The following is a 14,741-nucleotide window of genomic DNA, read 5'->3' as shown; positions in this document are numbered from 1 at the left end:
CAGAAAGTAAAGGGGACCAGTTTACCAGCACTAGGAGCTCTTGGGGCTGGTTTCCCAACCTTACTACCTCCTTCCCAAGCCCCAAGGGGCTCCAACTCCTGCACAAATACCTAGGGAGACCCCTACTCTTGGCTTCCAGCCCTGCCCCATGCCGCTCTCAAGGCCCTCCTCCTGGGTGGTCCTGTGCCAGCCCATGTGTCCTATTTTCCTAAAAGGAAGGTATCCTTGGTCTCATTGGTTGCCCTGTTGAATGCATTCCACTGACCCCTGCACAGACTTCTTGTTCCTTTTTTGGAAGACACTTTGGAGATCAGCATCCTCCCGCTCAAAAACAAAGAGGAAGAAGAGACCCACAGCAATGTTAGGCATGCCTCCTGCCATGCGGCCCTCTCCCCACCCTTCAGATGCCTCTTCTGAAACTCCAGGGCCCCCAACCCACCCTGTCTCTGTGGCACCAAGGTGCTTGCCTAACGGTGTCTCTGTGGGAGCTCCAAGCTGCCTCTCTGCCTGCTTCTCTCTTCCAGTGTGCACTTCTTGGAGAAAGGTGCTGTGGCTCAATGGAAGTTTGCTGAACACAGGGTCAGAGGCCAGAGGCGAGTGGCAGATCAAAGCCCAGAGCTCCAAAATGTCGCCTAGGCTCCCCGCCATACATCACAGCCTTCACCATTTCCCTCAATTCACCCACTGCGTACACCTGTCCTGTCAATTGGGTGTTTTCTAATTCTCTCCCCAGTCATCGCTTCCCCCAACCCCCGCCCCATGGCAGCTGCATAAGTAACATCCACAAGATCTGATTTGGAGGGAATAATGGAGACTTGGGCAGGGACACATTAAGCCTGGGAGGCTGATCATTGGTCTAGGGAAACAGCAGGAACATAAACTTAAGGGCCTTTGCCAGGGAGTTGGGGGTGGGCATTAACCCAGGACAAGACTCCAAAGAGAAGGCCTAAGACATGGAAATCTATAGGCAGGGACACAGGCAGGATAGTAATACTAATCACAAGCAGAAGTCAAGGCTCCATGATCTCGGCTAATAATCCAGCATCCCTATGGGGTAGGCGCCAGAGGCCCAGAGCAACTGGCATCAAGGAGATGACGGAGAGGTTGCGGGCTCAACTCAGACCCAGGGTAGGTCTGAACGAGGTCCTTCCTACCTCCCTATTTAGGAGAGCTTCTAGACTAGTCTGGGATGGATGGAGTTGTTAAGCAAATGTAACTGCCAGGATGAGAGTGGGGTAAGGGAGCAGAAGAATCTTAACAGGAATAAGGCCACTTTTATGCAGGATTCAAAATGCCTGAAATTCTCAAGTCACAGGTTCAGTTAGGTTCAAAGAAGTCTCTCACTTTTCTTATTTAATGAACAAATGGCAAGCATGTTGGTGGAAAATGGGATAGGTGGTAAGTGACAGCATACCAAAACTTCCCTGTGAGGGGGCCCTTTAGACCCACTTCTCCCCCCAAAGGAGGGCCTTAAAAAGCACGTGAACTTGGGGGAAGGCACTAGGAGTTGGGGGAAAGAGAGCAGAGTGGGTTTTGCCAGAGCCACCCAGTGAGGACAGAAGGACCCAACACAGCTCCTGCAGAGTTGTTGTCTCTTAATTTGACTTTATTGCCAGCCAGTCTTCCCTCAGAAGTATGGCTCTCTGGATACCCACCCCTGAGCACCTCCTTCCCCTGGAAAGAAGAGAGCTGAGGAAGGATTATCTGGGTGCTGGGAAGAAACCAAGCTCAGAACTGGGGTTCCCAAGGAGCAGTCAGGCAGGGCTGGAGCCAGGCTTTGCCTCCTTCCTCAATTTCATTCTGTTTCTCATGAGTTTCTTCATCCTTGGCATTTTGTGTCTTTTCTAGACTCGGATGACCCAGAGCCCCATGGCCAGAATTACCAAGAGCAAGAAGACGAGCAATCCCTTGGCCAGGAGGCAGAAGGCTGTTGAAGGCTTCTCAGAAGCATAGTTAGGATCTGGGATAGAAGAAAGGAGGAAGGGGGCCCATCAGAGGTAGGGCTGGGGTTAAGATTTGGGCACACTCCTACCCAAATTTCATGCAGGGGTCTCAAGTTCACAATCAGTTGATGTCCCCCTGCAAGTGTCTCTGGAAATATATTCTATGCACAGAAGCTCAGGAACTGAGATCTAGGAATCATTCTGAAGCCAAGCAAGAGAAAAGAAAAGACCTTTGGAAGTTGGGGGCACTAGAAAAAGGGAGAGTCTCCTCTCCAATCCAGGTGTCAAGCCTCCATGGGAGGGGGTTAACTTCTGAATTCCCTGGGCTCTCTTGGGAAGAGCTGGAGGAGGGAGATGGTGCCTCTAGGCACTATCTTTCATGAGCTCAGGGGATGTCTCAGGGGTTCTGGTACCTGCACAGAAGGGCCCAGCAGGGATGGGGTGAGAACTGACGTTGCTGATGGGGTTGTTGGCTCTGCAGGTGTAGGAGAGGGCACTGTCCCCCGGCCTCCAGGATGTGCTGAGGACAGGGCCTTCATGGAATGTATAAGCGCTGTCCCCCCAGGAGAGCCAGCTGTAGGTCACATCCATGCCTGCCTTCTCCACAGAGCACACCAGGGACATATTGCAGGCACCTTCCCCAGAGTTCTCAAAGTTCACAGTGATTTGGGGCTCTGACAGCCGTCCTAGATGAAGGGGAAACACAAAGACCCTCTAAACAATCAGGGATTGGGTATGTTTTCCTAAGCTCCTCAAACCTGGGGCACTAATGCTACCCCTTGACAGCCCCTTCACCTAAACAACAAATAAGCAAAAGCAAACAAACCCAACCACCATAAAACCTGTGGTTCCAAGGTCCCCAAGGCAACTGTCAAGGAAGACAGAGCTGCCTTTGGCATCTTCCACCTCCCCTTTATGTCTTCTCTCTCTTACTTTTTTACTCTACCTTCCTCCAAACCCCATTCTGTCTCCTTGATCCCATAAAATATTATCACCCCTCTCAGGGGCATTTACATTTTAATCAGTGTCTCTTCAAGCTTCAAGGCAGATGCAGTGTGACAGACACTAAGAAGAAATTTGGGTTCAAGTAAAGAGAAGTTACTCATTAGTTGCCCTCATCACACAGGGAAATAAAAGGCTCAAGAATGTAGGTGGTGTTCATCCCCAGGACACAATTTCACTGGAAGAGAAAAGCCCTCTACAGGGTCTGTACATGAAGCCCCTGATCCCTGCCACTTCATCAGATAGCCTCCTTGCTCCAGGTCACCCCACCTGTTGCTGCGGTTCAGCTACAACAGGTGGATTGGGCACACTCAATCCCAGTATCTAGATTGGAGACAGTCTGCCTCCAGTTCTAGCCCCTCAAACCATAACCCCGAGTCCTGAGACCCCTACTCCATGGTGTGAGAAGCTCAGAAGAGCCCCCAAAAAGCAGCTTTATGGTTCCCAGCCTAAACTCACGGTAGACACGTAGATTGTACTGCTGCATGGTAGAGATCTGGGATGTTCTCAGGTTGACTTGAGCTTGGTAAAGCCCTGAATCCTCCCAGCTCAGATTGCTGATATGCAGGGAATAGCTGGGGTCCAGAAAGCTCACTCGGCCCTGGTAGTGTGGATTGGTCACCATGATGGTAGCTGGATGTCCCTCTTTCCCTGGCACCACAGTGGCAAGACTTTTGTGAGAGGACCAGATAATGTTCTCAATCTCTTCCTCGGGTGGTATTTCCAGGGGGAGGCTGATGGACTCCTGAAGGACCGCAACCACTTCCTCAGGATCCACACAATCTCCAGAGTCTCCTTTGGCTGCATATGCAGGAAGAAAAGAGAAGCAAACAACCCAGCTGCTGTCTCTGGGCTGCTGAACCTGGCAGTGGAGCTGCCAGAGTAGCGTAATCTCAGCTGGGAAGCTTCTATGACTCTCACACTAAATCCCGTTCTCCAGCTGCTGCTTCTGGCTCTAGATTTCCCCTGTCCCTGAGTTAAGCACCTAACAGCAGTTTGCTTCCATCTGTCCCTTCACCCTCCAAGTTTTACCTTCTCCTTTGCCGTCTTGGGATTGCTCTTTCTTCCATATCCCCAGGTGTCTCTCGGTCCTGCCCTGAAGCCACATACCCTACTCCTTGTAACTCCAGAAGAGCTGACATATTCAACCCCTAAGAAAGGGTCTTGCTGGCCCAGACCCAGTGGGGCAAGGGAACAGAGGTGGAAGGGGACATTCCTGTGCAGGAGCTGGCAGCCTCACTCACCCTCCTGGAGCAGCAGGAGAAGGAGCAGCCAAGGAAAGGCACACATGTCAGCAGCCCCCAGCCCCAGAGGTGTGATTCAGTCGGTCGGTCCCCAGGACTGTGCAGAAGACTGCATTAGGAGGATCCTAGAGACAGAGAGCCTGACTGACGGTCCTGAGAAAAGGGAAATGATTTTCCCCTGACTGCAGCCCTCTGACGTCCTCTGTCCTCACTAAGCCCCTCCCTATGTATTGTGACTCTCTTAGTTCTCTTTCAGATCCTGATTGTCAAGACAGTTTACTCAGTGACTCATGACGCCATCCACCAAACTCAGCCCAAATCCCACTTCCTAAATGAAGTCTTTCAAGACTTCCTACCCGCCCCAGGTCCCCGCATGTACTGCATGCCCCGAACTCTTAGAACATTCCCTATCCTGTTATTTGGCTCCCAGGATATTCTGCCCTAGCTCTCTCTGGGTAGTTCCTATGTTGCTGTGATCATTTGGTCTTATAAACATCTATATCTCCCCAGACAGACTTCATCTTTCATTTCCTGTGTATGTCCCACTATTGCTGGCCCCATACTAGACATGTGTCTGCACTCAATTGATAGCTTTACAATGGATGAATGATTAAGCCTTTTTATTTAAAGCTAGTTATGTTCCCACCTGAGAGGCTATTCGCAGGGGAAAAACATTTGATTCGATCCTCTTTAAGAAAGCAGTTTGGCCGGGCGCAATGGCTCACATCTGTAATCCCAGCACTTTGGGAGGCCGAGGCAGGCAGATCGCCTGAGGTCAGGAGTTTGAGACCAGCCTGGCCAACACGGTGAAACCCCGTCTCTACTAAAAATACAAAAAGTCGCTGGGCATGGTGGTGTGCACCTGTATCCCAGCTACTCAGGAGGCTGAGGCAAGAGAATCACTTGAACCCAGGAGGCGGAGGTTGCAGAGAGCCAAGATTGTGCCACTGCACTCCAGCCCAGGCAACAGAGCAAGACTCTGTCTCAAAGAAAAAAAAAAAAGAGAGAAGAAAAAAAAAAGTAGTTTGACCAGAGAGTTGATCTATGTCGTTCATATTATGAAAAGACTTTAAATCGTTTTGTGAGAATATGATGTTGATCAAACCTAGATGAATTCAGATTCAAGAAGAGACTGCAGAGGATCAGCGTTATTAAACAGCTTCCTGGCAGTCAAAGCTGTTCTGGATGCAATGGGCTGCCTTAGAAAGTAGCTTCTGTCCCTAGTATTCAAGCTAAGAGGACAATCACTTGCTTGGATTATCTGCAACATCTCTGGCATCAGATGGATTCTCAGACTGGATAATCTTTAAGTTTCTTCTAATAATCAAGTTTATGAGGCCGTGCTGTGATGAGGAAGTAAGAGCAATGTCTCAAGACCAAGGGAACAATAGGGGAAGATGTATTCAGCTTTGGTCTTGTGCCAACATTTCATAGTTTTAGGTTAGCAAATTCAGAAATCTGTTAAATGTTTATTGAGTAGCTTCTACGGTCCATACACTGTCTTAAGTGCTGGGGAATTAACAGTGACCAAGAATTTTAGATTGTGACTTCATGGAGTTCATATGCTAACAATTGACATTGGACAAGTAACTACAAGTTTGATGAATCTTACCAAAGGAATAATTGAAGGAGCCTATAACAAGGGGATTTGGCAAAGTTGGAGTCAGGAGGGTTGGGGAAAAGCTATCGAGGAGAGATATTTAAGATGAGACCTCCGTTCTTCAAAGATTGGTAGAATCTGCTTAGTGAAGAAGATAATGAAGTGAGTAGTTCTTAAAGTTCAGTTTATGAGTATAAAACCTGAGGGATTAGAATTTTTTCTTAAAGGTGAACCAGATTTCAGTCTGAGTATAGAACGTTTTTATGTAATAAATCTGTTTAACAAATAAAATTAGATCCAGCAATCCCACTGTTGGGTATATCACCAAAGGAAATGAAATCAGTATGTTAATGAGGTATCTACACTCCATGCTTATTGCAGCACTATTCACTAGAGCCAACATATGGAATCAACCTAAGTGTCTATCAATGGATGAATGTGTAAAGAAATTGTAGATATATGCACAATGGAATACTATCCATCCTTAAACAAAGGAGGCTGGGCAAGGGAGCTCATGCCTATGATCCTAGTGCTTTGGGAGGCCAAGGCAGGAAGATCCCTTGAGGCCAGGAATTTTAGACCAGCCTAGGCAACATAGAAAGACCCCATGTCTACAAAAAAAATTTTAAACATGATCAGGGCATGGTGATGCATGCCTGTAATCCTTGCTATTTGTGAGGCTGAGGTGGGAGGATTCTTGAGCCCGGGAGTTTGAGGGTGCAGTGAGCTATGATCATGCCACTGCACTCCAGCAGAGACCACCCAGAATAGAGATGCATCCACTTCCAGCCAGGGGTAAGAGAGAGGGAACAAGCAAAACTTAACCAGCAAAACTGCCTTTAACAGAAAATAGGGCATCCTAGCCATCCTCCAGGCCCACAGAGTGCAAAGCCACTCAGCTAGGTAAGAAGAGTTTTGACACCTCCCCATCCTCCTGGAGTGAGGAAACCTGAGGAGGGGGTGGTAAGTTGAGACGGAGCAAAGCAAAACAAAACAAAACAAACAAAACAACAACAAAAAGAAGAAAATGCTACCATTTACAACAACATGGATGAACCTGGAGGACATTATGTTTAGTGAAATAAGCCAGACACAGAAAGACAAATACCACATAAGTTCACTTAATGTGGAATCTATAAAAAGGTTGAACTAGGCCAGTCACGGTGGCTCATACCTGTAATCCCAGCACTTTGGGAGGCCGAGACAGGCGGATCACGAGGTCAGGAGATTGAGACCATCCTGGTTAACATGGTGAAACCCCATCTCTACTAAAAAACACAAAAAAACTTAGACGGGCGTGGTGGCAGGCGCCTGTAGTCCCAGCTACTCAGGAGGCTGAGGCAGGAGAATGGCGTGAACCCAGGAGGCAGAGGTTGCAGTGAGCTGAGATGGCGCCACTGCACTCCAGCCTGGGAGACACAGCAATACTCTGTCTCAAAAAAAAAAAAAAAGACAAAAAAAAAAAAAAAAAGGTTGAACTACAAGTAGAGAGTAGAGTGGTGGTTACCAGAAGCTGTGGGAGGGGTGGGGATTGGAGAAATGTTGATCGAAAGATTTCAAAAGTCAGTCAGATAGGAGGAATAAGTTCAGGAGATCTATTATACCATATGGTGACTATAGTTAATAGCAATGTATTGTATTCTCAAAAATTGCTAAGACAGGCCAGGCACAGTGGCTCACACCTATAATCCCAGCACTTTGGGAGGCCGAGGCGGGTGGATCACGAGGTCAAGAGATCAAGACAATCCTGGCCAACATGGTGAAACCCCGCTTCTACTAAAAATACAAAAATTAGCCAGGTGTGGTGGCGGGTGCCTGTAGTCCCAGCTACTCAGGAGGCTGAGGCAGGAGAATTGCTTGAACCCGGGAGGCAGAGGTTGCAGTCAGCCAAGATCGCGCCACTGCACTCCAGCCTGGCAACAGAGTGAGACTCCATCTAAAAAAAAAATTGCTAAGACAGTAGATTTTCAGTGTTCTTACCACAAAAAAAGATAGTTGTATAAGACAATACTTACGTTAATTAGCTCGATTTAGCCATTTCACAACATATTCATATTTTAAAACAACATGTTGTACACCATAAATAGGTATAAATTTTTGTGAATTAAAATTAAAAATTAGAAATAAAAAATAAAAGCAAGGAAAGAAAAGAAAACAGGGTCATGAATATAATGCTCAGAGCTTAAAGGGTGAGAATATCAGTTAGATTCTCTGAGAAGCAGAAGCTGGAGTTCAGAGCAAAAGAGTTTTAATGTGGGGAAAGGCCTGGAAAAGATAAATGGAGAAGGAAGCAGGGTGGAGCCAGAAGGGCCTCAGACCTCGATGCAGGTCTCACAGTCTCAGCTGACTTAGCAGGGAGCTCTGGCACCGACTGCCCGTTAGAGAAGGCCCGTGGTGGGCAGGCATGTCCAGGCACTGGGACTCTAGCTGTGCAAGAATGTCCCAGTGCCAGGACTCTTGATGTGCACAGCCATGGGCTGGGGCTGCCGGGAAGAGCGTAGATCCCGAAGGTGCTGCAGCTAGAGCCTGTCGGTTAACCGCACTTCTTGCAGCCAAAAATGTGTTTACTCTTGAAGGGGGAGCCGAGGCTGCTACAGTGTGTATGCTGATAGCCAGGAGGTAACTGTTCAGATTTATTAAACCTGTCTCCATAAGTAGGCATAAACAGTCCATGATGCCTACTGAGGAGAGGAAAATAATTTCCACCCCACTGAGTGCTCTGAGTCCAGTGTGGAGAAAGTCACTTCTGAGAGCATGATTGTCAAGTCAAATTTTCGTTTCTTTACTTTTTTTTTTTTTTTTTTTTAAAGAGACAGGGTCTTGCTCTGTCACCCAGGCTGGAATGCAGTGGTACAATCATGGCTCACTGCAGCCTCAACCTCCTGGGCTCAAGTGATCTTCCCATCTCAGCCTCCCAACTAGCTGGGACTACAGGTGAGCACCACAATGCCCAGCTAAGTTTTTTAATTTTTTTTTTTTTATATACAGATGGGATGTGGCTATGTTGCCCAAGCTGGTCTTAAACTCCTGGCCTCAGGGGATCCTCCTGCCTCAGCCACCCAAAGTGCTGGGATTACAAGTGTGAGCCACAGTGCCTGGCCAAGTGTAATTTTCATTCTTGCTCATGGATTGTGATTCAAATAGAACTTCAATTTTTTTTCTCTCACTGCCCTTTTAATCTTATTCAGTGGGGTAGTCTTCTCTGCCTCAGATGTGAACTCTGGCCTCAGTCTCAGTCCAAAAATGAGTACTGGTCTCGGTTTAGAAATGAGTACTTCCTGTCCCATGTAATATTCAAAATTCCAAACTTACCTTATTATCAAATAATCTCCCTTACCCTGGCTTAGGTCTTCCAGGCTAGAGGCCGGCAGTCAGGGAGGGAGCAGTCTCTGCTCTCTACTATGTTCAGCTTGCCTCTCTGCATCTGTTCTCCTCCTTCCCCTCAACTCTCCTCCCCCAACTCAGGTTTCCCCACTCCAGGAGGATGGGGAGCGTGGGGAGGTGTTAAAACTCTTCTTACCTAGCTGAGTGGCTTTGCACTCTGTGGGCCTCACAGATGGCTAAGATGAACTATTTTTTGTTAAGGGAAGTTTTGCTGGTTAAGTTTCTCTCTTACCCCTGGTTCCCTCTCTCTTACCCCTGACCGGGAGGTGGATGCATCTCTATTCTGGGTGGTCCTTTGCAACTCCTTCCTCAGCCCCTGGACATCTGGCCACACATCTCATCTCCTCCTCCCCAGAGGCCTGTCCAAATGCCCCTATCGTACAGCACCCAGGACAACCAAGCAGGCTGTGTCTCATGGGTGGCCCTTAGCCACCCATCACAAACATTCCTTGCCCCGGCAGATCCTAGGATCTACAACATGGCACCATACTCCTGGCTCCCTCGTGGGAGCCCATTACCGGTTTTAACTCTCCCAGACCTGTCATAGGTGCCTGTCGCCTCTGACTGTCACCTGCAGGGCCACATTCCAAAGCTCCCTAAGCCCTCCCCTTGAAGTCTTCTTTACTTGGCTTGTGGTCAGAGGTGACATCACTATACCTTGGGGAAGAGGTGTAGACTCACAGTAAAGTTCTTTCCGAAGAAGTCTCTTTCTTGATCTCCCTTTCTCAGCCCTCCATCCATAGATGAGGGGGTTCCAAAGGCAGTGACACCAGTTCTCCTTGACTCCCATTGTACGTTCCTCAAGGGCAGATCTCCCTCACATTGCCTTTGATCTCCTGATACCCATCACACTGTCAGCTTAGCATAGCGTAACTAAGGCAGGAAGAGACCCATTCTAACATCTTGCTTGTAGCAGACACTTAGGGTTCCCTGTAGCACAGCCTGTTTATCCACCTGACTTCTTCATATATATATATGAATTTTATATATATATATATAAAATTATACTTTAAGTTCTAGGGTACATGTGCACAATGTGCAGGTTTGTTACATATGTATACATGTGCCATGCTGGTGTGCTGCACCCATTAACTCGTCATTTACATTAGGTATATCTCCTAATGCTATCCCTCCCCCCTCCCCCCTCCCCCAACCCCATAACAGTCCCCGGTGTGTGATGTTCCCCATCCTGTGTCCAAGTGTTCTTATCGTTCAATTCCTACCTATGAGTGAGAACATGTGGTGTTTGGTTTTTTGTCCTTGCGATAGTTTGCTGAGAATGATGGTTTCCAGCTTCATCCATGTCCCTACAAAGGACATGAACTCATCATTTTTTATGGCTGCATCAACACTGTTGTGTGGACAGTTTCATGATAGAGTGCCCCATGAAGTTTGCACCTGGGCAGTCTGCTTTTCTGCTTCCAGGCTTTCTCTGATTATTATTATTTTTTTTTTTTTGAGACGGAGTTTCGATCTGTTGCCAAGGCTTCAGTGCAGTGGTACCATCTCAGCTCACTGCAACCTCCACCTCCCAGGTTCAAGCAATTCTTCCACCTCAGCCTCCCGAGTAGCTGGGATTACAGGCGCATGCTACCACGCCCGGCTAATTTTTGTAGAGATGGGGTTTCACCATGTTGGCCAGGCTAGTCTTGAACTCCCGACCTCGTGATCCACCCGCCTTGGCCTCCCAAAGTGCTGGGATTACAGGCATGAGTCACCGCCCCCGGCCACTTCCAGGCTTTCCCTATGACAGTGGAAGGCCACTCAGCCCAGCAACTGGGAAGTATGCAGGTTGGGTGGGTGCAGCTAAGGGAGTGCCACCTTGGTGGGTAAACGTGGATAAATGTTCCAGCCTCCCTGCCCTATTCCATGAGCAATTCTGAGGCATGTTCTCCCTGGTTCCTCAGAGGGATTGGGCCCCAGTTGTCCACAATGGTAATCAACTATTAACACACCTTTTTCTTTGGCTTTCCTCCCTTCCTTGTCTCATTTTCCTCATTCTTTCTTCTTGGATTATCTCCCAGAAAGACGTCCTCCACCCAAGTTTTTATCTAAGGGTGTGCTTTGGAGAGAGACCAAACTATGACATTATTATATATAATAAAGTAGTTGCACCAGTAATGTTTAGACTTTCTCTCTCTTCTTCCTGGATCTTTAGGAGCAATTAAGCCAATGAGAAATCAGACCCACACCCCAATTCTGATGTAACAGCCTTGGGAAAGAGGTTGCAGTGAAAAGCTGGTCCTGCTGTGGTGGAGAGAATGGAGGAAAGATAATAAAAGGCCAAACCTTTGCTCAAACTTTCTCCTCAGCTTCCCTTTGGATCTGGAAAGCTGGGGACCCACATGGCAGAGCCATGGTACTGGAGGAGCCATTAACAAGTAAGTTCCAAAGAAATCACCTCCCTCCCGAGGCAATGTGTGTTGAGATCTGCACGTGTCTTTTATCCTATTCTGAGGCCGGCCTGTGCGCTTGATACGTGGTTTCTTTTTCCTTTCTTTTCTTTTTCTTTTTTAAGTGTCAGTGTTAAAAAGGTGATTATTCAATTGAACCATGAAGGTGGATGGAGAGAACTGTAAGAGTCTGCAAATTGTTGAAGTGCACCCAAAGGAGTCATTGTGAAACAGAGGAGAAAAGAGTGTTCCTCGCAGAGGGAGCAGCCTGTGCAGGATCCTTGGGGTTGGGGAGAGAGCTGGGCACACTGAAATACAGAAGAAGCCCACACAGGCAGGGCCAAGAGATGCGGGCAGAGAAGAGTGGAGATGAGGCTACAAAGACGGACTGCAGGCAGCTCACTGGGGGCGTATAGACCTGCTGAGTTTATAAGTTATGCACTCAAGAAGTTTACCTTTGGCCAGGTGTGGCGGCTCACGCCTATAATCCCAGCACTTTGGGAGGCCGAGGCGGGCGGATCACAAGGTCAAGAGTTCGAGACCAGCCCGGCCAACATGGTGAAACTCCCGTCTCTACTAAGAATACAAAAATTAGCCCAGCGTGGTGGCACATGCCTACAATCCCAGGTACCTGGGAGGCTGAGGCAGAAGAATTGCTTGAACCCAGGAGCTAGAGGTTTCAGTGAGCCAAGATAGCGCCACTGTACTCCAGACTGGGGACAGAGCAAGACTCCATCTCAAAAAAAAAAAAAAAAAAAAAAAAGTTTACCTTTGACGGCAGGGGGAAACAGAGGATGGGAGGCAAAGGGAAAACATGGGGTAGAGGGATAATTTTATTGCCAATGATTTCGTTTTAAGAGTGGAGATGAGGCTACAAAGATGGACTGCAGGCAGCTCAATGGGGGTGTATAGACCTACTGAGTTTGTAAGTTATGCACTCAAGAAGTTTACCTTTGGCCCGGCGTGGCGGCTCACGCCTGTAGTCCCAGCACTTTGGGAGGCCGAGACGGGCGGCGGAGATTTGAACATATTTAAATGCTGACGAGCAGAGCCAGTAGGAAGAGGGGTTGAAGATTTGGGGAAAAGGTGATGATAATGGAACAAGGCCTCTCCCTGACCCCACCCCACCCCACACACACCCAGAAGACAGGAGGGAACTGAGATTCAGAGCCAAGGGAAAGGAACTGACCTTGGATTACAAGATGGGCCTCGGCTATAATGAGAAGAAAATGGGCAGAAATGCAGATAGGTTTGTATGTGACAAGCAGTTAAGGGAAGGCCTGCACAGTGGTTTCGATTTTCTCTGAAGTGGAGTCAAAGTTATCGGCTAAAACTGAAGGTTTACGTGAAAGGCAGGCATTTCAAGAGAATGGACACAGTTTGAAGCAGGTGAGGTAACTGTGTGTTAAGGTTTCTTAGGAAGGTCCTCATGTAAGCCTGTTATCCTGCCCTAATTATTAATAGTGCCCCCTTTCACTCTCAGAAAGTGCTGTAGTTTGGAGGATAAGTTATGGTTACCCTAGAGCAGAAGCAAAATCTTACTAAAGGAATCATACTGAAACAGCTAAACTTTAAGAGTTCAAGGCTGCCCTTACCTTTTTCAGTCAACAAATTGCCCTAAAGATTTAGAAGGAGATGGTGGGGGGGCAGTGTGGAAGAGCATGCCTCTGGAACCAAACTGCTTGGGTTCCTTCATCTGCAGAATGGAATATTCACAGTACCCGCTTTATAGGGTGGTTGTGAAAATCAGATGAACTAATGGCAGAAAGCATTTGGCATGGAGTTGGCACATGGGGAAGGCTCAATGAATGTGAGTCATGGTTATTACTGAAGGTTGGTTAAGCATAAAGACAGTGGGCTTTGGCATTAGGAAGACCTGGGGCCCCTTGGTAATTGGCCAGGGTCTGTGATTATTGAAGAGAATACACAGGAAGTCTCTAACATAAGACACGTGAATAGGTTTATTCAAGAACGTTAGCTGGCAGCACCAATCAGCCCACAGTCTAAAGAGACAGCAAGCATTGCTTTGGGAGGTACAACCCAGCTCAATGTTTTCTATGCCAGCCGCCTGTTCACCAGATCAGCCTGTTACATATGAAGAGATGGAACACACTGGGCTAATCCCCTTAACCACACTGCAAGGGCAACCCATTCCTTGTCTCTCAGGCTTCACATATCTCGGATTGGTTCATGCACATACATACCCTTTCCTCAACTTACCTCTTAAGTACAATGTGTCTGCCCTTCTTTCCTAAAATGGACTCGGCTCATGTTCTTCTTGATTGCATGTCCTGTGACTCCCTGATGCTTATTGCTCTCAAAAGGTAGGCTTCATACCACCTGCATCATAATCAAGCTGACAGCTAGTTAAAACGCTTATTCGGGCCAGGCGCAGTGGCTCACGCCTGTAATCCCAGCACTTTGGGAGGCCGAGGCGGGCAGATCACGAGGTCAGGAGTGCAAGACCAGCCTGGCCAACATAGTGAAATCCCATCTCTACTAAATATACAAAAAATTAGCTGGGCAAGGTGGCGAGTGCCTGTAATCCCAGCTACTCATGAGGCTGAGGCAGAAGAATCGCTTGAACCTGGGAGGCAGAGATTGCAGTGAGCAGAGATCACTCCACTACACTCCAGCCTAGGTGACAATGCAAGATTCTGTCTCAAAAAACAAACAAACAAACAAACAAACAAAAAACAGAAATGCTGATTTGGACCCACTGAGTCATGATGGGAGAAAGCAGAGTGTGGCCTGTGAATCCACCTGCTTATCAAGGTCCCCCGGTGATTCTACTCTAAGCTAAAGTTTGGGAATCACTTCACTTCACCTGCTCTTCTGTTCTGTTGGAGCAGAGAGGAAGTTCCCCAGCCAGTGATATCTTTTGTTTCCAATCACAAAGGGTTTCTTTCCCCCTAAGTAAAGCCATGAAACAACACTCTGCTTCATTCTTGGTCTGGCCTTTGGAGAACATGAGAGGGGCTCCAGGAGCTTTTAATCTGTTCTCCTGGGCTTTCTGAGGAGCTGTCTCAAGGACTGCCGCAGGGAAGCAGGTGCAAAGCCAGGGAGCTTCAACCACAGACAGCCTGCTTTTATCTTTTCACACAGGGAGTTCTGATGCAGAACTTATTTGAAAATAGGGTGCTCTTGCTAAAAGAAAAAAGTTTAGAATCTACGG

At 47.8% G+C, this 14,741-nt stretch overlaps 1 protein-coding gene and 1 long non-coding RNA gene across 4 annotated transcripts in view; one reads left to right on the top strand and one right to left on the bottom strand.

The window, feature by feature from the left end:
• The window catches only part of LOC129019345 (uncharacterized), a 23,354-nt gene extending 8,613 nt beyond the window's left edge, over window positions 1-14,741 (top strand). The window contains exons 3-5 of one of the 2 annotated variants that reach the window (XR_008495615.2): window positions 1,849-1,997; window positions 11,332-11,554; window positions 11,692-14,741. This is a non-coding gene — a long non-coding RNA (uncharacterized LOC129019345). Of the gene's footprint in view, window positions 1-1,848; window positions 1,998-3,672; window positions 4,700-11,331; window positions 11,555-11,691 lie in introns of those variants that run through there. The other variant, XR_008495616.1, reaches the window with a different exon arrangement.
• SLAMF9 (SLAM family member 9) lies at window positions 1,577-4,386 on the bottom strand. Of its 2 annotated transcripts, none has more exons than XM_054461704.1 (4): window positions 3,978-4,357; window positions 3,405-3,746; window positions 2,357-2,629; window positions 1,577-1,960 (listed from the first exon to the last, which is right to left on the bottom strand). In XM_054461704.1, exons 1-4 carry the CDS (start codon window positions 4,051-4,053, stop codon window positions 1,845-1,847), a joined length of 807 nt encoding a protein of 268 aa, XP_054317679.1. In that variant the 5' UTR covers window positions 4,054-4,357; the 3' UTR covers window positions 1,577-1,844. The 2 variants fall into 2 exon arrangements, with proteins under 2 accessions (XP_054317679.1, XP_054317689.1); XM_054461714.1 differs by having other exon boundaries at window positions 1,580-1,960; window positions 4,190-4,386.

Source organism: Pongo pygmaeus, chromosome 1 (assembly GCF_028885625.2).
Source record: "Pongo pygmaeus isolate AG05252 chromosome 1, NHGRI_mPonPyg2-v2.0_pri, whole genome shotgun sequence".
In the NCBI taxonomy this organism is placed as follows: domain Eukaryota; kingdom Metazoa; phylum Chordata; class Mammalia; order Primates; family Hominidae; genus Pongo; species Pongo pygmaeus.
The sequence above is the reverse complement of the archived record's forward strand: the minus strand, read 5'-3'. Positions and strand labels throughout refer to the sequence as shown.

What these genes read in the sequence shown, in the direction of transcription:
- SLAMF9 (XM_054461704.1), bottom strand. Translation starts at nt 4,053, where the DNA reads ATGTGGCTTCAGGGCAGGACCGAGAGACACCTGGGGATATGGAAGAAA. An exon ending in CCAAGACGGCAAAGGAGAAG is followed by an intron (nt 3,747 to 3,977) that starts GTAAAACTTGGA and finishes CTGCATATGCAG; the next exon opens with CCAAAGGAGACTCTGGAGAT. An exon ending in GTACAATCTACGTGTCTACC is followed by an intron (nt 2,630 to 3,404) that starts GTGAGTTTAGGC and finishes CCCTTCATCTAG; the next exon opens with GACGGCTGTCAGAGCCCCAA.